The sequence below is a fragment of the Grammomys surdaster genome, unplaced genomic scaffold (assembly GCF_004785775.1).
Source record: "Grammomys surdaster isolate TR1022 unplaced genomic scaffold, NIH_TR_1.0 126185, whole genome shotgun sequence".
Lineage (NCBI taxonomy): Eukaryota > Metazoa > Chordata > Mammalia > Rodentia > Muridae > Grammomys > Grammomys surdaster.
Genome location: NW_021620991.1, coordinates 1,445,284 through 1,467,265, shown reverse-complemented (window position 1 = coordinate 1,467,265; position 21,982 = coordinate 1,445,284). Strand labels below are relative to the sequence as shown.

The 21,982-nt window shown below is 52.0% G+C and overlaps 2 protein-coding genes across 2 annotated transcripts; one reads left to right on the top strand and one right to left on the bottom strand.

The window, feature by feature from the left end:
• Positions 1-462: 462 nt before the first annotated feature.
• Positions 463-13,168, top strand: Wrap73 (WD repeat containing, antisense to TP73). The gene is made up of 12 exons (XM_028757919.1): positions 463-598; positions 3,123-3,275; positions 4,163-4,279; positions 6,305-6,377; positions 8,354-8,457; positions 9,083-9,169; positions 9,309-9,443; positions 9,541-9,618; positions 10,935-11,040; positions 11,689-11,814; positions 12,564-12,755; positions 12,877-13,168. The coding sequence occupies exons 1-12, from the start codon at positions 530-532 to the stop codon at positions 13,023-13,025; spliced, it is 1,389 nt and encodes a 462-aa protein (XP_028613752.1). The 5' UTR covers positions 463-529; the 3' UTR covers positions 13,026-13,168.
• Positions 13,169-13,723: 555 nt separating this feature from the next.
• Positions 13,724-16,889, bottom strand: Tprg1l (tumor protein p63 regulated 1 like). The gene is made up of 4 exons (XM_028757920.1): positions 16,566-16,889; positions 16,306-16,482; positions 15,508-15,661; positions 13,724-14,810 (listed from the first exon to the last, which is right to left on the bottom strand). Exons 1-4 carry the CDS (start codon positions 16,838-16,840, stop codon positions 14,616-14,618), a joined length of 801 nt encoding a protein of 266 aa, XP_028613753.1. The 5' UTR covers positions 16,841-16,889; the 3' UTR covers positions 13,724-14,615.
• Between the last annotated feature and the right edge of the window lie 5,093 nt (positions 16,890-21,982).

Genomic DNA, 21,982 nt, shown 5'->3' with positions numbered 1-21,982 from the left:
CGAACCAAAATTTGGATTTCATGTATGCTAAGCAAGCACACTGCCAATTGAGCCTCCCAGCCCCTGTAACAAAAACTTTGTTATATTCTAAAGAGGTGTATCGAAATACCACTATATACTTACACATAAATTTATACATATTTACCTGCTTACACATAGATACGCATTCACATATAAATAAACGTATGTTTACAAATACAGACGTCTAGTTACAATCTGAATTTCAGATAAGGGAATCTTTTAGTCCAAAGTATGCCCCAGGTAACATTTGGGAACGTACTTATATTGTGATTTATCTGAAGTCAGAATTCAGCCTTCCGTTTCGCGGCTTGCTCTGGAGATCCTCTAAAGGAGCAAAGGCGCTGGGTCCCTTTAAGACTCGAGCTCGGACTCCCCGCCCCAGAATGCCGCGCGGCCGTTCGAAGCTCCCATTGGCTGCCGCTCGCTTCCGCCCCCGTACTTCCGGCCGCGGCCCGCGGCGGTTGCCGGAGGTACTTCGGAGCCTGGCTGGCCCGGGCTAGCCTTGGCCATGAACTTCTCGGAGTCATTCAAGCTCTCGGGCCTGCTCTGCAGGTTCTCTCCGGACGGCAAGTACCTGGTGAGCCACGGCACGCGGGGCGGAATCTCAGCGTGGGCGCGCGACATGTGCTGGGGGCCGGGGCGGGTCGAAGGGGGGCGGGAAGGGGGCCCGAGCGGGGCGGCCGGGGTGGGGTGGGGGGGAACTCGGGCAGTACTCTGAGGGGGAAGGAGGCAGGCAGAGGGGTTTTCGGCCGGGACGACAGATGATCCCCGACCAGATGATCGGGGAAAACTAACCTGAAGCAGGAGAGGGACCCAAAACAGGCTAGGGGGATCCTGGCAGGTGGACTGGGCAGAGCGGGGATGTAGTTGGGGTTGCTACTCTGGCAGGTGGTCAGGGTAAGGAAGGAGGACCTAGAGCAGGTGGCACGGGCTGGGTGGGTGCCAGACTCCCGGCTCCAGTTTCCCTTCATCAAACTTGGATAAGATGACGCCGCTTTCACACACATTTGAGGGCACAGGGGACAGCAGCTCATTATTATTTTGTATATTTTCTCTCCTGTGAGCTGGTTAAGTGGGGCCCTCCTTGGTGAAACTCACGACCTCTTCTCCATCCCATGCAGATGATTTAAATAACTAGCTTTCGGTTCCAGGGTTGGATGTTAGCTGTCCGCTCTTTGGGTGACAGGATAGTATTCAGATGACTTGTACTTGAGGTTACAAGATACGCACCAATAGGACCATTGTGCGTTTGCAGAAGGCAGACACTTGACGTTAGGAAGCCATCAGAAAAAAACTCATGCCTTATCAAAACTGTGGTTCCGTGCCAGTCGGGTAGCTTGGTTAGTAATGATACCTGCCACCAAGCCTGATGACCTGAGTCCCGTCTCCAGGACCCACATAATGGAAGAACTGTCTCCTGCATGTTGTCCTCTGACCTCCGCAGAAGCCATGACTAGTGCTTGACCCTTCTTACATACAAATGTAACCCTAAGTTTCAAACACGCTTCTTTTTGTTAAGCTATCATTCTCTTTATAACTTGACTGGCACCATCCACTCATTTATTCAAGACACCGTTTCTCTGTAGCTCTGGCTGCCTTGGAACTCTCTGGACCAGGTTGGCCTTGAACTCATCGATCTGCTCCCTTCTGCCTCCTGAGTGCTGGGGATTAACTGAGCATGCCACCATGCCCTGCTGTCTTGATTCTTAGTTCACACCCCTGCCGTGTTTGTCCTGGCCTTTGAGACATGGCTTACTCTCCTTATGTATCATCCTTACGGTGTAGAAATGTCAGGACAGAGACAGCTTAGCAGGGAAAGGTACTGCTGTGCAAGCCTGTGGACTTGAGTGCCAGCTCTGGAACTGAACACGGAGGAGAGAATCAAGCACACACACATTGATACATTTTACCTGTTTCCAATTGCTTCCAGAGATTAGGGTTGCTTTATTCTTCTGAAAGTTTCAGTGAACAGTGAAGAAATTGCATTTGGTGCTTGCCCACTCCTCCAAATATTGTAGATCTCTTGATAATTGTTTCTTTCAAATCTTGCCCTAAATCCTGGGCAGAGCAAGCGAGCCAGTCCATGTTTCCAGTGTCAGTGTCTTCAGTGATTCCTAAGGAATCCATTGTAACAGGTCACCACTACTCACCAAACTCTGATGTGCAAACACAATCCCTCTGATAGGTCCTGGTTCTGATCTGAACTTGCCTTCCTGCTCTTCTTCTTATTCCTGCTCACAGAAGACAAATGTGGCTTCATTTAAAAAAAAAAAAAAAGAAGAAGAAGAAGGTCTGGGGGGGGGATGAGGGAGAAAGACTGTGTACGGGTGCCACAACACACATATAGAGGGCAGAGGACAACCCCAGCATTATTCCGTACCTTGCACCTTGTTTGAGACAAAGCCTCACGTTCTTCACTGCATAGACCAGGCTAGCTGGTCTACATGCACCTGTCTCTGCCTCCCTCTGCCTCTTCATAGTAACTAGGATTATAAACAGGTGCACACAGTTTTATGTGGCTTCTGTGCATCCAACCTTGTTTCTGAGGCAAGTTCTAGTTCTTGGCCTTTAGACTATGGTATAATATGTAAAGCTGGCCTCAGATTCAGAAAGTAGCCTAGCACTTCTCCAGTGTGGTGATTACATGTGTGCACCATCACTCCCAAGCAAGAAAAAATAAACACACACACTGGCTTTTTGAGACAGAGTTTCTTTGTGTAGCCCCATCTGTCCTGGAACTTACTTTGTAGAGTAGGTTGGCCTCAAACTCCAGGGATCTGCCAGCCTCTGCCTCCTGAGTGCTGGGATCAAAGGTGTGTGCCACCACCACCTGGCCAGTAATTTTTTTGTTGTTGTTATTAAATTTACTTGTACATACATATCTGTTTATTACAATATGATAATTTAGTTACTGTATACTGTGTGGAACTTTTAAATTTTTGTATGCTCCAACTTTTATCTTTTTCTAACTCATTTTGCAATGAGCTCTTTAAGTATTGGTCCACATGAAGCAAAATGTGTCAGACAGGAGGGAAGGAGATGGCCACCGAGGCAGGGCTCCCTGCTGGAGATACTATCCTGTGCCTTCTGTCACTTTTTAGGCTTCCTGTGTCCAGTACCGGCTAGTGGTCCGGGATGTGACGACCCTTCAGATCCTTCAGTTGTATACATGCCTGGACCAGATCCAGCACATAGAGTGGTCCGCAGACTCACTGTTCATCCTGTGTGCCATGTACAGACGGGGGCTTGTGCAGGTACGTACCACGCATGAGTGGAGCGTATGCAGATGGCTGCTACATGTCTATGGGCCTTGAGCAGGCGTGTGCCACTTGCATATGTGCTGTGTGTAGACAGGCACATGCTACATACACATAAGACCCATGTAGGTGTGTCTCGTGTGGATCAGGCGGCTGCACTCACGGGGCACGTGCAACTGGTCGGGCGCTGTTACTGTAGCAGAGTCAGAATCAGGAAACATTTCCAGGAGGGAAACTAGGAAGGAGTCTGGTCTTTTGCATCTTTCTTTCAGGTTTAGGGGGAACTGCCATGAGACTCAAAGTTGCTTTCTTTTTTATATATAATTTATTTTATATGCACTGGTGTTTTATCTGCATGTGTCTGTGTGAGGGTGTCAGATTCGAGAGTTACAGACAGTTGTGAGCTGCCATATTAGAGCTGGGAATTGAACCGGTTCCTCTGGAAGAACACTCTGTGCTCTCAACTGCTGAGGCATCTCTCCAGCCCCCAGAGTTGCTTTCCTTGAAATGTAATGCTAATAGTTTATCCAAATACTTTTGATGTGGAAAAACAAACAAACACTGAAACAGTAAATTGTTCTTAGTCTTTGAGCATGTTTTTTTGGAGCAGGAGGTATTTGCAATGGCAGTAGAGCAACTTGAACCAAGTTCTAGAAGGTTCTAGAAGGCAGTGTTTCGTTATTCACTAAGCCTAACTAATGAGGTCATAGGAATGAATGGGCCATGAGCAGACCCTTCAAAGGTGCAATGCAGTGAAGTCACCAGGAAGTGCAGTTTTCAACCACTGGACGACCTGAGGTAACATGGTATATATCCTCTCCCTCAGAGAGGCTTCCTGGGTGGTGCACCTGGTTTGAAATCCTGTGTTTCTCTTATGAATCAAGGTCTGGTCACTCGAGCAGCCAGAATGGCACTGCAAGATTGACGAGGGCTCTGCAGGGCTGGTCGCTTCCTGCTGGAGTCCAGACGGCCGCCACATTCTGAATACAACAGAATTCCACGTAAGCTAACCAAATGTAGTGGGTTCTGTTCTCTGCCTAAAATAGCCTGGGAATGTGAAATTCTGGGTTCTGGAGCTGTATTCAGGTCAGAGTTCATAAACAGTATAATTTTAAAATCTTAATTTAAAGAAAATTAGGACATTGAAAAGGGTTGACATGATGGTTCAGTGGGTAAGGCTCTTGCTACCAAGCCACCTGACTCGGATCCTGTGAACGCTCATGGTGGAGGGCAAGAATGACTTGTGAGTGACTTGTCCTCTTCACACAGATGTCCCCCGCTCCAAAGTCAGAGTAAACAGAAGTGTTAGAGGCGGCTAGACCAGGGCTCTGTAGTGCTTATGCAAACATCTTAAAGGGACAGGTGCTCATGTTGATATCTTAAAGGGACAGATGCTTATGCTAACATCGTAAAGAGACATGTGGCCTGGGCTTTTGGAGGCCTAGTTGAGTGTTTTCTAACAGGTTTGGCCAGCAGGCTTCATGCTCATGGCATTCTGCAGACCAGAGTCCAGCTTCTAGATCTCATGGACTTGGGCTCAGTCCCTCTGCTAATGGACCAAAGGAAAAGTTACCCTCTGTAAAGTTTATGAACTGTTTTTTATTGTACTTCTATTCAGCAGTTGTGTTATACACACTGAAGTGGAAAGGAACATTTGAACAGAGAGTTGACTGTACAGACTGTCACTGGACGCTGTTAACCTACTGCTAGCTAGGTCATAGCTACTGTGCCTGTGGCATCAAAGTGAACGCCAACATCCCATGGGGAGGAATATGTCATGGCAAGAGGACTCTGAAAAATGTCCTCACCCTTAACGCACTATGTAGACAAGGCTCGCCTCAAACTCAGAGAGCTGTCTGCCTCTGCTTCCTGACTACTGGGATTGAAGTTGTCACCAGCTCTGCCTTATTCCCAGCTTTTAGATGTTAGCTTTTTAAAAGTCCCACAGACTTCATTCACCGTGCTTAGTGGCCAGGAGGTGACCCTGTACACATGATGGATCTGTAGCGTGGACACGTAGAGAGTCATATGTTCCTGCTCAGGACAGTTAGATCACTGTGTACCCTTCTGGAAGCAGGAAGTCCACATGAGGGAGGCCTGCCTCCCATGAGACAAGAAGACAGTTGAATTGTGTTGCTGGTGCCTGGTCCCTGGAAGACACTCACCCACACACTTCCCAGAACACCTCCAGGCCTTGAGAGCCTGCTGGCATCCAGAGGGCACCTTTGGCTGCATTGCACAAAAGCCATTTTCTCCTTTTTTGGAGAGTCTTGGGGTCCCCGGTGCATATGACACTGTGTGGTTTACAGCAGCTCACAGATTGCATGGCCCCTCCTGGGAGGCATAGCTGCTGCTCTCCTTCCTCGTGAGGAGAGGCTTGCTGGAGCCCACTCAGCATCCATCTGCTGCTGGGCGTGAGCTGTGAGGCGCCCTGTGGCTCTGGCCTTTCTTTCTCGTGACCGTAGTGACCGGGTCCTGCTCTGCTCCTGCAGATGGGTCTGTGCAGCTTCCCAAGGATTTACATCAGGATTTGGAATGGCTGCCAATCCAGGAACACTAAAGAGACATTGCACCGTGGGGTTTTTGAAAATGTTGGGTGTGCGAGCTCTGTGCTGTGGATGTTGGGTGTCTTCCTCAGTTACTGTCCACCTTATATTTTGAGGCAACGTCTCTCTCTTGAACCCAAAGCTCTCCAGTTCTGCTAGTTCAGCTGGCAAGCTTGCCTGTCACTGGGGTCATAGACAGGCCACCATTCCCCCCTAGTATGTGCAGGAGTGCTCAGGTTCCAGACTCACTCCTCACTTGAGCAGTAAGGCTTTCTCCGAGATTTCCCCAGTCCCACCCTGTGGGCTCGGTTGTCACCTGCTGACTGGTGACAGTCTGCTCTCATCCTGCTTTGTGCAGGTATACCGAAGTAACCCTCATGTGAGTGCAGTGTGGGTCCATTTTATGTCTTCCAGCGTTAAGAGTCTTTGTGAAGATGGGAAGCACCCTAACCTTCTCTCCCTTTTCCCCCACCCCGGCAGCTGCGAATCACTGTCTGGTCCCTGTGCACCAAATCTGTGTCTTACATCAAGTATCCCAAAGCCTGTCAGCAGGGTGAGTCTGCCTTGTACAGTCCTTGTCACTAACTTTTCTGGGAGTGTGGACGTCTGTCAGCGAGGACAGACAGAAGGAGCTACAGCAGCATCCCCCTCTCCCTGGCCTCTATCACTGTGCCCCCTCCCCCTAGCCTCCATCACTGTGGCTTCCTCGGTGCTCCTCCCTGTGTCTCTGTGAGATTCCCTCCATGCCATTTCCTTGACAACAGGATGCTATGGAACGTGGATAGGAACTGTGCTGGGAGGAGACCCGTACCTCCAGTCACTGGGCGCTCAGCTGCTCACATTAGAGTTTGGAAGTGCACGCTCGCCGCTTTTGGTGCCTAGCTGTCAGCTTCACTTCACTAACGTTTTTTAGTTAAGATTTATTTTTAGGGTGTGTGTGTGTGTGTGTGTGTGTGTGAGTGTGAGTGTGTGTGTGTGTGTGTGTGTGTGTGTGTGTGATGTGAATACAAGCTGAACTTACAAGTGATAATGAGCCATTTTGGGTTCTGGGGTTAGTTTTCTAGAAAAAGCAGCACAAATCTTTAACCAGTGAGCCGTCTCCAGCTCAGCTCACTAGCGCTTCTGTCAGGGGATGACATCCTGTTACCCCAGAGCATCCCAGAACGGAGAGGAGAAAGGAGCCCCTTCCTTCTGATCCATCTGAGCCTCACTGCCCTGGGAGAAGGAGGAAGGCTGGGCCGAGTGCAGGGGGTGACTGGTGGTCATGCCGCCTGCCCTTGAACCCAGAAACTACCAACAGTAGAGAGGCACACAGTGGGTATGCTTCTCTTTGCTTGGTTACCACAAGGAGTTTGCAGATCACATTGAACTGAAATGCACTGTAGGTCTGTTACGGTTTTTGTGGTCTCAAGTGTTATTGTATCTAACGAACAGTCTGGCTCTGGGTGGAAGTGGTCCTCCAGTCTGTTATTTGAAGTGTTCTTGTCATTCTTGAGGCTTTGACCTCAGGTCTTTTACACTAATGCAGGACTGGAAAAAAAACTGCTTAATGTTTTTAAATAAGATTGTCCATTCATCTTAGTTTTAGTTATTTGAAATGACAACCTCAAAAGATGGCTGAGCACTTAAGAGCATGTACTGCTCTTCCAGAGGGCTTTAGGTCAGTGCCCAGCACCCAGGTCAGGTGGCTCTAACAGAACGGGACTCTTCTGTTCTCAGCAGGCACTCCTGCAGGCTGTGTGAATGTGTATACACAGATACGTACGTATCAGATGTGTACACACACTAATTAAAAATGATAAAAATAAATATAAAAGCAAAAACGAAATGCAGTCACAGAGTTGGCACAGTGTATACAGTGCTTGTTGTGTAAGCATGAGAACGTGAGTTCAAATCTCCAGACCTACAGGAAGGGCCAGGTACAGAGGCAGAAGTCTGAGATCCCAGCACGCCCACATCAAGATGGAAGGCAGAGACTGAAATCCAGAAGCTTGCAGGCCAGCTAGCCTGGCGTATGCAGTTGCAAACAAAAGATCTGTCCTGAACAAGGTAGATGGGGAATATAGACACTCAAGGTTGTCCTCTTAACCCTCATGCGCACACATACCATGGCACATGTGCCTGAGTTCACTCACGTGCACTGCCACCACACACGCTCATGCACACACATGCGCACACACACAATTGCAACTGCAAGCTGGGTTTTGGCCACCAGGTGTGTCCTGAAGTTTCCTTTGTGAAAAATGGCTCCCCACCCCCACCCCATCCCCGCTATGTTTCACAAAGTGACATTCGTGACCCATTAAGAATCAGGTACTTGGGTTTGATTCTGTATAAATCACCCACCTCACCTGCAAGAGGTATAGGGCTGTTTGTCAGGTTCCCACGTGACAACGTCTTGCTCATGAGAAGAACACATTTGGAGCTCCCTTATCTTGTTCGGTTCTCTCCCTTGTCCCTTTAAAAAGTTACTGCTGTGCTCTGATGCTTTCCCATACTCTGGTTCCAGTTTACCATCTCTCTCCACAGGACTAACTTTCACCAGGGATGGCCGCTACCTGGCCTTGGCGGAGAGGCGGGACTGCAGAGACTACGTGAGCATCTTCGTGTGTAGCGACTGGCAGCTCCTTCGGGTAGGGCCGTCCTCTGCTGCTGGCTGGGAAAAGGGGTAGATGACCCCAGAGGCTATTGCAGCCCCTGGGGTAGACTGAATGATGGGGTCGCCACGGCCAGGGGGCAGGGATCCCGCGTGTGACTCTAAGCAGTGCACGCCACGTGTGATCAGACCTCATGGTGCACATTAGAAGCTGGCACATTGACATGAACTTTGAACACTCTTTTTTTCCATAAGGGAATCCCTCCCTAGCAGGAGTGCCGTTGAGTTGGCCTAGGCAACGCCTCAGGAGCTGTACACTGAGCATGTGCCCACCACGCCCACAAGCTTCAGACCCAGAACGCGGTTGAGTGTCAGAGAGTTAGGGAAACAGCTGAAGGGGCGCACTGGGGGAACAAGTGGGCAGATGAGGCTTGCCAGGCAGGGCTCGGTGAGAACAGCACAGGTACCCATGGGGATGAGGGCATGAGGCCTTGCCCAAAATGGCTGGCCCACTGTGCACACTCACTAGGACAGCACACAGATCCTTTGTCTGTTGCTGCAAATAAATGATACGTGAGCCGAAAGCGTTAGGTATAAAACAAATGCACTACTGCTCTAAGGACATGCTTTCAGATTGTCATGTTTTTTTTCTCGTGAGGAAGCACTTTGACACAGACACCCAGGATCTCACAGGGATCGAGTGGGCCCCGAATGGCTGTGTGCTGGCAGCGTGGGACACCTGCTTGGAGGTATAGCACATGGCCAGCAGCACATTCTTTTTCAAGAGCGTTCATCTGCAGGTACCTGTGTGCTCTCAGTGCTGCGAGCTGCTGGGTGCTGAAGGGCCACACGCAGGGCCTGTGACATGTCTAAATGTCTCCTCCGCAGTACAAGGTTCTGTTGTACTCCTTGGACGGCCGCCTGCTGTCAGCATACAGTGCCTACGAGTGGTCCCTGGGCATCAAGTCTGTGGCTTGGAGCCCCAGCAGTCAGTTTCTGGCCATCGGGAGCTACGATGGAAAGGTAGGGAGTGGCTCAGGGCGCCGGCCAACGCCAAGAGCTGCAGGACAGCGGCAGCCCGTGAGCTGTCTGCATGTCATTGTCACGGTTTCTTCCCCAGGTGCGCCTCCTAAATCATGTGACCTGGAAGATGATCACCGAGTTTGGGCATCCTGCAGCCATTAATAATCCCAAGACAGTAAGTGTGCATACACCTTCACCTGAACACCGTGGTTTCTCTGGTGCAGTGAGCACCTCGACCTTCCTCAGTTGCTGTGATGTCACCTTCCCTGCTCCTGCCCCTCGTGCCCTACTTGGTCAAGGGTGTGTGTAGTCCAGGCTCCTCTGTGGACTGAGCCTGTCCTAGCCAGATGCTCGTCATACTCTGTCCTTGGTAGATCCGTGGGGAGACTGAACTGGGGAATGCTGAGCATGGGCCATCCTGCCAGAGCAGAGCACACAGACAAGCAGACAGGGCCGGGGAGCTGGTCTGCAGACCGCAGGTGGGGCAGCCCAGGCCCAGGAACCAGAAATGCAGAGTTGAAGGCATGTTCTGAAGCTCAGTAGTGCTGAGTCCTCTTGTCTTCTGTCAGTCGTCTGGACCAAGGACAGATTTCTGCTTCCCTTGGACAAGGAAGGGCCAGGGCCACAGCCCAGGGCTCAGTTAGCTGCCTCAAAGCCTGTGTCAGCAGAACCCGGTAGGACGGAGAAGCTGGACGGAGGCTAGGCTTTAGTCAGGTTTCTCCTCCAGTAGCAGTGGTTGAACCTGGCCAGAGCACAGGTTAGAGAAGACAGAGTACAAGGCCGGCCATGCAGGCTGCCAAGGTTTGCCTGTGGTTTGCATCGAAGTCTCCACCCTGTGTGCTATGGTAGTTTCTCTTCCTGGGACTGTGGTGTACCCCACTAACCTAAGTGTGTGAGTGAGCTTTGTGTCACTGGGTCAGAGGACCTGGGACAGGATCAACCTAAAGTTAAATAGAACGGGTTTATTGCGGCTCCTAGTTTCCGAGGTTTCAGTCCGTGGTCCCTTCATGTTCACTTTGGGTAGCACATTGTGTGGGTACAAATGGCGGAGCAGTGCGGACCTTCAGCTGCTCTGACCAGGAAGCAGAGAGGTACCAGTATTGCTTGCCTTTCCCCACACACGGGCCTTGAAGATCCACACTAGCTCGAGGTCTGTCAGGCCTGACCGTCTGCTCCTCCACAGCCGCTGCTGCTCACTGTCCTCTCCCGGCCTACTTTTCTCCATTATGCTGACAGTGCACACACAGGCCGCTGCAGAGCTGTGACATAGGTTACCATGTAAACATAGCCGTGTGGTCAGTGCCCATCTCTACAGGACAGCCTGGCCAGCAGGACTGAGGTGGCAGCTGAGCTGTCCTTCACTGCAAAGGGTCAGACTGGCTGCTGCCTCTTCCCAGTAATTTCCGTTTAGGGCACTTAAGTTGGGCCACCTTCTGCGGGGCTCTCTGGCTCTTGTCACAGACTGGCTAGCGGCCACATCGTGTTTTTCAGGTTGTGTATAAGGAAGCTGAGAAGATCCCACAGCTGGGGTTGGGCCACCTGTCCTTCCCACCACCCCGAGCAATGGCTGGTGCCCTCTCTACCTCAGAGAGCAAATGTAAGCAGCAGAGGGCTGTCTTCCATGGGAGAAAACTTGTTTTGTCTTAGACGAGAATCCTCTGTCCACGTAAATCTCGGAGGCTGCTTGTTTGGGTTGGGGAGATTTTGAGATGGGGTCTCAGTCCTGCACCATAGAGATCATAGGTGTTCTCCTGTGAAGCCTGCCTTCCCTCCCTGCTCTGCTGTCCCTGAAGGAGTGAGGCGATGTCAGCTGTGCAGTGCCTGGTTAGAGGGTGGCAGGCAGCCAGGCGTTAGGTCGCTCACACTGGCTTGTACTTAACCATCTGTTGGTTGATAGTTCTTTGAGTCCCAGCTGGAAAAAGGGCGGCCATCTGTGCCCCGAGACACTGGAGATGGATAAAACTGCCAGATGTTCAAGTAGCTGGGACTAGCTCAGAAAGCAGACCTGAGCAGACTTATATCCTTCCTCTGGGGCCTCAGACTGCATTCTCTTATCCCACCTGGGGTCCTGTAGGGACTGGGACTGTTGTCCCCTAGGGAACTTGCGACTATGCCTCTTACCACAGCTGTTCTTTTAAGCCCTCCAGCCAGCAGACCCTCCCATGCTTCTCAGCAGCGTTTTCCTTCCCTCTCTCTGCCCTCTCCCATTAACCAGTGCCCTCAGTGTGTCTTCCCTGTGTTGCAGATGAGATCACCTCGGGACCAGTTTCCTTACATACTCTGAAGCCGGTGGCTGACAGAGCGAATCCCAGGATGGGTGTAGGAATGCTGGCTTTCAGCTCTGACAGCTACTTCCTGGCATCAAGAAACGGTCAGTGTCACACTCGTAGGCAGGGTCAGCTGCTTAGGGCCCTTTTACCTGAGAGTCGAGATGAATGGAGAAGCCAAGGCCAGGGCAGCTGTGTGCTCTTCTCCCTGGTTTTCTGCGGAAGTGGACATTCTGCACAGCAGCTCTTGCTAGTCAGCCCATGCCCTGGCTGCCTGGCTGCTCCCTCCTGCACACCTCACTGTGCAAGAACAGGGTCCAGCACTGACCTCTTTGGGTCTGGTTTTATTTGCATTTGGGGGGGGTGCCGCTTTGATTTTAACAGTTTATCTTTTTTATTTACTTTATTTCCTGACCACAGCCCCCCCCTCCCAGTCCCACCCATACAAGCCCCTCACCCTCACCCCCTTCTCTTCTCAGAGGAGCAGCCCCCTCCCCACTACTCCCCACCCTGGGGCATCTAGCCCCAGCAGGACTAGGCACCTCTTCTCCCACTGAGGCCCAACTAGGCAGTCCAGGGAAGGGGAGGGGGTTCAATGGCTGGGGCTGGACCTAGGTCCCTATACACTGTAGCAAATATGCAGCTTGGTCTTCATGCAGGCCCCCTAACAAGTGGAGTGGGGTGCTGTCTTGTTTGCATTTCTTACATCGACAGATATAAAAACCACAGGAAAAAGAGGGGTTGTAGCCTTGGGAGGCCTTTTCTTTGTTCTGGGTGCTGGTCCCTGAGAACAGCCAGAATTTGCTTGCAGAGGGCCAGCACTGACAATTGTCCTATCTCTGCTTCCTTGCAGACAATGTCCCCAATGCTGTCTGGATCTGGGACATTCAGAAGCTAAAGCTGTTTGTAGTACTGGAGCACATGTCTCCAGTGCGCTCATTTCAGTGGGACCCACGGCAGCCAAGGCTGGCCATCTGCACAGGAGGAAGCAAGGTGTACCTGTGGTCCCCAGCAGGCTGTGTGTCGGTGCAGGTACCTGGGGAAGGTAAGCACAAGAGCCTTCCTGGCTTTGTCTTCAGCCCTGGTGTCACCAGACTCCTCTCACACCCACAGCCGTCCTCCCCACAGGTCCTGGTTTCTAACCGTCTGGCCACCTGTCTCTCTAGGTGACTTTCCAGTGCTTGGACTGTGCTGGCATTTAAGTGGGGACTCCTTGGCCCTCCTTAGTAAGGATCACTTCTGTCTCTGCTTCCTGGAGACCAAGGAGAGGGTTGGCACAGCCTATGGACAACGGGACGGCTTGTCTAGGACCTGAGTGGAAACCGATGCAGCAGACTGCTGATCCCAACATGAGCAACGGTTGCAGAGGCTCTCCAGATGAAATGGGCTATTCTGCCCAGTTTTCTGTAAATATGTATAAAGTTGTTATGTAAAATAGGTATTTGCTAACCCGTGGAACAGTGGTGGTCATTTTCTTCAAGTTCTTAGCTCAGAGGTCTGTCTTGGGAAGATGAAGAATCCTGAAGTAACAACACCAACCTGCCCCATAACTCTTTGCTGTTCCCTGAGCCGTTTTCAGTGTGCTTGGAACCAGGGTGGACTAATGGCGGACTGGTCAGCTCTCCTGCAGCAGGATGTACTCAGAAGTGCTGCGAGGCCCCAGCACCTGTGCCTGGCCCCATGTGAGCTGTAAATCCCACAACAGTTGGGCAGGTCTCTGACCTTACAAGTGAGTTCTGCAGGGAGGTCTGGGCCCGTCTGGTAGAGTGGAGGAGCTCAGCCCCTCACAAACCTCCACATCCCTACCAAGTGCCTTGAAAGCAGCCAGACCAGCACGTCCGCACTGGTAACCAGGATTCCCACCGGGACTGTGCACATGGCCATCTGTGTTTCTGGAAAGAGGACTGTGCTATCAAGGGTCCACAGCCAGCCAGAAGGTGCAGGTCTCAGGCCACAAGACAGTCTTTGGCACGACTGTTTTTGTGACAATAACTTCAAAAAGGAGTGACTCCATTTGGTTTTAAATGTCTTTACTAGAACAGAAGCACAGACTGAAGACAGGTGCATGTGAGGTCACCCCTCCTCTTGGACAGGCCGTGACAGCCTGGTCACATCCATGCCAGTTAACTTAAAGCTACAGGTATAAAGTGGCAGGCCGGCATCTACAGTGCACATGCGAGGCTAGAGCTACAGTGGTAAGCTGTGCAGCTGGCGTCAAACTCAGCGGTGCTCTCAGCGAGCTCCAGGACGCTCGTCTGCGTACAGGCATGCACTCTTAAAACCCAACCACTGAGTCCCTTTTAAACAGAGACAGGATGATAGAAACCCACCACCACGACTTCCGAAGGGGCTAGCTTAGTTATGAGAGTAACCTTCTGGGCCTAGGAAAATTGCTGTATTAATACAACCTGGATTAATTTATAAAGTGTGATTCTAAGTCAAACATATTCACAAGAAGGTAGGTTCTCTAGGAGCTGCCAGGCAGACTGTCTTTCTTAGTGACCTGTCTGCTGTTGTATTTGGCTTTTTAAAAAAATGGTCTGAACTTTAAAACACAGCACTTGACGGGGAGAGTTAATAAATGTGCATGTGCAGAAGCCGCTCACTGCACTCAGCTGTATCCAACAGTCTACACAGCGGCGGTGGGCGGGGACACTGTGCGCAGCATGCTGGAGGGAGAACGTGGCGTTACAGCGGGAACACAGTGGTACGGGGGCACCCAAGTCTGCCTTCGTAAGATTGTGTTGCCAAGGTGTCCAGTATCCAACTAAATATACATAATCCACTTGACTATTCTAACTGGACACAACACAACAGGACAGTGCCCTTGTTCCCTCCAGCCACAGTGGGGGTGTGAGGTGGCACACCGAGTCCCCACTGCCTTGGTGTCCTGGGGCGCAGCTGTCTAGAAGCCTATCTTGCCCCTGGTCATGGAGTAGCCCAGCTTGGCTTCGTTGTTGATGAAGGACATGAGCCCCACGTAGGTCTCGATGAGGAGGGGCCGCTCCAGCACCAGCACGTTATTCGCCTGCCCTGGCAGTGGGCTTTCCTTCTGCGCTTTCTTGACAGCCTGGATTAGGAGAGCCTTGAAGCTTTCCAACTTTAAAGAGAGAATAAACATGGAGTCTTAACCTCAAGCTAAGACAACAGTCCTCCATGGGGAAATGATTCTGAGAAGTTCAGATCCTTCCAAACACCACACACTGATGACATCACTGATGACAGGTTGGGCCCTACTAGCTGTGTCATCAAGATGGTTCATCCTGTGCAGACGTCCTAATGGGACCTGCCTTAAGTCCACTCTAGAGGGCTCCCGTCTATCTAAAGATGCAGTCGAGGGACTCACAGCCTGAGACAAGGTTCTGCCAGCACAGCAGGCTGTACATCTTTCTTACAGACACACATGCTCTGAAGCTGCACCTCACTAACCAGGTGACGCTCTAACAGCACACACTGCCTGCACTGGTGTGCTGTGCGCTGACTGACAGCATCACAGATGGAGGAATTTATGAAGACTATGATGTCATCAAGTGACAGGGCTTTCTCAGCCCTCCCGTAACTGTCCAGAGTGCTCCGTGCTCCCTCAGCGCCTGCGAAGCCTCTCCAGTACTGTGGGCTTTTCCCATGCTCACTCGCTCATCCACCTGATCCAGACCGAGCATCCTGCAATGGGACGGGCACTCTTTTCTTAAACACCGCTATCTAATTTCCCACTGTCGGGAGCTGCACTTGCAGGGGTCACACTTGACAGGGCCTACACCTGACACTGCCAGGGCCACAGGCCTTGGTCTACTTACATGGCACAGAGATGCTGTTTTCTCATCCATGCCAGCCATCGGGTGTTCTATGAAGGTGGCATAGGGCATGTTTGTAGACCAGGGGTTCCATCTGTTGATGAAAGAAGGGCGGCTCTGCTTGTCCCACTGAATGCGAACCCCAAAGCCTTCTCGCCTGATGAGGGAGGGAAAGAAAGCCTTTACTTACCACAGGAATATAACACTGCACCCAGTATCAGGGATGGCTGGGGGAGCTGTGGCTTGGGGTAACAGTGACTTCCACTAACAGTTTCAAACACTTTCACAGTGTAACAAGTTAATGTCTTGGTGATGCTGAGCCTCCTTTACAGCCTATGAAACATTATGGCCATATTTGTTATTAATGTTACTGAATGATTCTTAAGTTTGTAGCCATTACCCTCCTGGAGTCCCTATTCAAATAATTCTTTTATAACAAGCCAGCCAGCCCCTGAAGACTGGCTGTTAGGTGTTTTGTGACCTATCCAATTTTTAGTACTACTGAGCACATGCCCTGTATCTCCCTCCTGCTGGAGGTAAAATTCCCAAACTCCCTACATAGCCTCTGACAGTGAGCTCTGCTTCCATGTATCTTGACGGTATTTAAGTAAGTGATTTTTAGTGCTGGCAGAGTGGGTGACTGTGCCAGCATCTCTTTCAAGAATGCACTGGGACACCCTGAAATCACCAGCTTCTACTTTAAGGTCCTTTGCACTGGTCCTTCAGGATGAGACCTTTACCTCACAACACCACTTACGGGATCCGCTGGGGCCCTGACGTGTAGTGCGCTGGGGCACCTACTTGTTGAGCGACTTCGGAGGAAACTGGAATTCTCCGCAGGAGATGGTGTCTACCGCGCTGAGCGCCACCCTGACCACCTGCTGGCACTGAAGGCTGATGAAGTCATATTTGCAGATGAGCAGCGACTGGTCGGTGACCAGCACCAGCCGCTCCTTCTCGTTGTTCCAGTGGTCCACCCTGCAGGGAAGAGGGGCCGCCCATCACCAAGGGCCCCGCCCGCCCCCGCCCGGTGTCCCCGCGGCCCCCTCGCGCCGGCTTACTCGGTCAGCAGCCACACCCCCTGGATCTCGCCGTCCTCCACGGGCCGTACCACGGCGCGGATCTCCTCCACCGCCTGCTCGATGGTGCCGGGGCGGAACACGAAGTACTCCTTGACGCGGGCGCGGCGTGTAGGGTCGTGAACGTTCAGCGGCCACAGCGTCTGGCGCAGCGGCGTGCCCGCCCCCGGCCGGCCCGCGCCCGCATCCTCGCCGGCCGCCAGCAGCGCCGTGGGGCTCGTGCCCGCCGAGTCCACCGTGTCCCGCAGCTGCAGCATCGCGCAGCCACCGGCCGGCTCCACCGACGGCCGCCGCCCCGGCGTCAGCCCGGCCGCGCCCCGCCCTCCCTCGTCCGCCCTGTGATTGGCTGCGCCGCTAAGAGCCCGCCTTCTGGGCCCGCCTCCGGCCCTGGTCGGTCGCACCTCGCGATTGGATCTTTTCCCTAGCTGTCTTCTATGATTGGCTCTAGAGTACTGCCGTTCATAATTATGGCGGCCCCTCCCGGGTCGGAAGCGGCCGCCACGCGAGGAGACACTTCCTGTTTACTCGACAGGAAAGGCGAGGAAGAAATGCAGGTCTCGGCTTCCTGGCTGAGAACGGGGGAGGCGGGGAAAGGGACGCCAAGGACGCGCGCGGAAGGCGGGGCTCGCGCGAGGGGCGTTGCCCCGACAGTGTGTCCTTGGGTTGGCTCAATGCCCTTCACCTTCTCCGGGGTTATGGTGCGCTTCGGGGCTGTGGCGCTAGGCGGAGGTGTGCGGCGCACCTAGGAGGTGTGCGTGCCTGGGGAAGTGTGGGTGTGTGCGCGTCTGAGGATTGTGGGCACCCTGTGTCGGGGCACCGCAGATAGAGGCTTCTCAGGAGTACAGCATTCCTTGGGTGTGGGCACCTTGCGGGTTGTGGGTTTATAGGGTATGTGCACACTGTGGAGATATGAGTGTGTGCAGCTCAGAGGTGGATGTCAGACACTTGTTCATATCGGGCATGATACAAGTAAGCTACCACATCACCGAAGAGTGCTGCTGTGGGGGCGTTGGAAGGAAACACTGTTGCATGCTCTTGGGCCCTGCAGCTCCTTCCTGGGAGAGAAGCCCTTCCTAGCCCACTTCCTCCATCCCAGCAGGTTCACAGTGGGATACCGGCCCCTTTAACTGAATGATGTATGTCACATCCCTGGCCTTCTGTTGACCCAGGGAACTCCATGTGTCCAGAAGCTGGACTCAGCTTTCCTTCTAGGAGCCCAGCTGACTCTGTGCCATGCTCCATTGCACTGTCTTCAAATCCTCACCCACGTGGTCACTTGTGGCTTCCCTGTTCCTGTCAAGTTCCCTCTTACCCCACTGCCACCCCAAAGCCTTTTTCCTCCAGTATACTCTTCAATTAAGGATTCCTGGTTCAGAACACCTCCCTGAGGTAAGACTTGCAGTTCACCAGGGATCTATGTTTGTTACAGTCCTGTGTGCACCTGTCGTACTGCTTCGTGTGTATCTGTGTGCACACGTGTATGTGGAAGCTGTATTCAGGAAGGTTTGTGATTCTAGCCCCTTGATTATGACGGGCACGTTGGGCTCTCTAACCATGGCAGGATTCCTCCCACTGTTGTACACGCTAGGGTTGAAGAGACAGGTTTAGGGTGGTCCTGTGAGTGCCTGCAGCCACACTGACGATGAACACAGTCCCTCCGGAATCTGGAAGGAAGCTCATTAACACTTAGGAAGTTCCTGAAATTAACCAGATGCAAAGACTAGTCCCTCACAGGGGTACATAAGCAGTAAGAACTGCTGAAGGGGAGACTCTTACCCACCTGATTGCCTATGGGCCTCTCTGAAAGCTCCAGGGTTCCTGCTTTCGAAGTCCACCCCAACACTAGTGAGATTTCACATCAGCCTATGAGTTACCCTTGCTCTAAGTAACTCCTCACCCATAGTCCTCTAACCCCAGCAAATCCATTGGTTCACTAAGTTGGACCTTGGTATTCTTACCAAGATCTGTGAGCAGGTCCCCATCTCAGATGAGTAGATACTTCACCCTGTCATGTCAACACAGGGCTAGCTAGAACTTTGGCCCTTCTGAACTTTGGCCTGTGCTCTATCCCCACCCTGGCCCTGGGCCTTGGGCTCCTGGTTAGTTGGAGAGGAGAGAGCCCAGCTACCCCTGCTTGCAGCTCCACATGCTTGCAGCTACAGTGAACACTGTTCTTTAATGTCAGGGGAGGAGCTGTGGGGTGGCTTCCAGAGTGTCCTATACAGGGCCCTGAAAATAACAGCCTTGTTCCCAAGGTTACACACTAGACACGGGGACAGGAAGTGTTTGGGTGGATGAAAACCTAGAGCTTTGGGGACCAAGGTTGTGGGATCAGGGGTAGGCAGCCCTATCCAAGTCTACAGGGAAGGGTCTATCAGAGCCTGAGCTCCAGCCCACAAACCAATGCTGAAGTTCCTGCTAGAGACAACGGTGAGCGCGGGCACACAGGACATTCTGACCCAGAGGCGAGGGCTACGGTTGGCCTTGGGGGGAAGATGGCCCCCTCTGCTTGGGACAAGGTGCAGAGCAAGTAGGCAGGGAGAAGTTTGAAATGGAGGAACATCCAAAGAACCTGCCCTATGGGTCCTGGGAGGAGCTCGAGGCTGGTGGAGATGGTGTAGAATAGCCAGGATAAGCAAAGAGTGGGACGCTGTTTAGACACAGTGTAGAGGTCGGTGAGTGGGTCATGGTGGCTGCAGACAAGGGATACAAGCACTGATACCCAACACACACACACCAGGCCCCTGGGTCAGAGGGGAAAGCCATGTGAGATGTCCCTGAGCTGCTACCACAGGGGTGCCAGCAGTGTGCCTGGGTTGGTGGAGCTAACGGGCTGCTAAAACAGTCTTTTCTAACAGTCACCAAGACACATGTTAGGCTCACTGGTGAATGGCAGCCCAAGATCATTTTAGCTCTGGACCTGTAGTCTGTCTCTTTACAGTTGTGAGGGCGCCTCAGCCTCCTGGACCTTTTACAGTGTCGCTTCCTCAGAGAATCCAGTTCACAGCTCGGGGTCTCTGGGACACGGTTGGAAACAGCCATGATGACACAAATTCCCACAGGGGGTCCTGAGACCTCAGTGTGTGTGGAGAGTGTGCTGGACACTCGTAAAGCTGAGAGCAGACAGGGAGGGGCAGGTGAATCGGTAAGTGCGTATGAGACAGTAAGCCAGGGATGGAGAGACGGCTCAGCAGTTAAGAACACTGACTGCTCTCCCAAAGGCCCCGGGTTCAATCCCCAGCACCCACATGGCAGTTCACAACTGTAACTCCAGAATCCAATACCCTTCCACAGACTTACATGTAGACAAAACACAATAAGCAAATGTCAACCTGTGGCATGCATGAATCCTAGGTGTAAGAGGCCTTTAGACCTATTCAAAGATTCACAGTTTAGCAGGCACTCTGTACCTGTCAGAGCAGAGGGGACAAGCAGCTGGTGTCTGCTTGTCCAGGATCCTCATACATCTTAAGATTGGAAAGCCAGACAATCTGCTCTAAGACAAAGCCCATGTATCAGAAAAGGGGAGGAGCCTCTCTGGCCCCAGGAGAATGGGGAATTTGGGGTGGGGATCATTATAGACAAGAGGGAAGGAAAGAGAGAAGATTTCTGTAGCAGCCTCAGGAAAAGTGGCAGGAATCGTTTTAGGTTGGGGACTGCCAAAACCATGGCTTCTCCATGACACATCTGCACACTGGCTTTTTTTTGACCTCTTGTCCACTCTGAATAAATCTGTCTCACGTTTACTACTCTGAGGAGTCTCCGGTATTCTCACTGTGAGTAAATACCATTATATCTCATGTGAGGCTGCCAGGACAGACCACAGACTGGCTTGCTGGAAGCAACTGAAAGCATGCAGTGAGGTTGCTGAGACCAGACAGCCAGAACCACAGTGTGTCTGTGTGTGTCCATCCTTGTGTCCTTCTGAGACCTGAAGGCACATGTCTTCCTCTGCCTTACCAGCAGCCTCTGGTGTTGCCAGCCACTCTGGATGTCCCTCAGCCTGTGGCTGCCTCTCCACAGTCATCGTCACTTTCTCGTTTGTAAGGGTTCCTGGCATTGGCACAGGCCGGCCTTAAGGACCTCCTTTTGATCTGATCATCTTCATAGACTCTTTTCCAAAGATGATGGATACTGGTTGGGACTTGCATATGTCTTTAGCAGGTACATAATTCAGCTGGTGGTGGGGCCTGGTATTCATGCAGGTGCAAAGAAGCATTTAGATGACTCCACATGTGGGCACAGGTCACGGTGGGGGCAAGGAGCAAGAGGTGATGACTGTGACTAGGGAGTATGGTATTGGGGGCCCAGAGGTTGGGTTGGTCCTGAGGGTCCCCCCCCCCATCCTTTTCCAGGGATTTTTCAAGAGGCTGTTCCCAAAGTGGTCAGCAGATGGCGCAACTACCCACACTCGGCCTCCGGAGGTGGTCACAGCTTAGCAGGTATGGGATGTTTTAAAGTCCTAGGTGAAGGTTTTATCTTCCTGTAGAAGATTCAGAACCTCAGCTATAAAGAGTAGATTCATGTCTTCATTTCCTGATGCTGTGATTTAGCATTTTGCAAATTCAGTGGGTCCTCACCCCTTACCCCTACCCCTTTCTTGAGGTGCCGAGAATGGATCCCAGGCCTCACACATGTTCTGCCACTTGGGATGCTTCCCCCTGAGACTGTACCCCACCTTTGATACCTGTGAGAATCCTGAGCATCCTGGGGTGGGTTCTTGGAGCTGCATGGGGTTCCTCCAGAGCTGGCATCAGCCCCCCCCCCCCAACACATGGAGGACTGTTGTGTGTGTGGTCCTTCCAGAGTCAGCTGCCCTTTGGGTTGTGCACAGGGTATGTGCACCTCTGGGAGTTTGCCACAGATGGCATTCCTTGCACTTCCCCAAGTTCTGTGATGTTGCTTCCAGTGTTGCCCTCAGTCACTGAGAACATCCACCACAGATGCAGAGGTAACTGAAAAAGAGAACCCAGTTCCCAGACCGGAGAGATAGCTCAGCAGGTAAAAGTCTTGGCTGCCAGACCTGATGACCAGAGTTCAATGCTGGGGTCCCACATGGTGGTAAAGAAAGAAGTAACTCATGCAAATTGTCCTTTGACCTCCACACACTCAGTGAGATGTACATACATACAATTTTTAAAAAATGAGTTAAATGCACACACGTGCATGCGTACATGACCGGTGAGGAAGAGACCGGCTCCTAACACACAGGGCTGTGGGCATAAAGACACCAGCTCCAGACAGTGTGGTCTTACGGGAAATCAGATCAGCCTGGCTACAGTCCTGGGTGGCCCTCAAACCGTTTCTATGGTAATTTTCCAACAGCTGCCATACCACCAGGAGGGTGATTTTTGTTCCATGTCCCACTGAGTCCAAGAGTCAGGAACCAACCAGAGCTT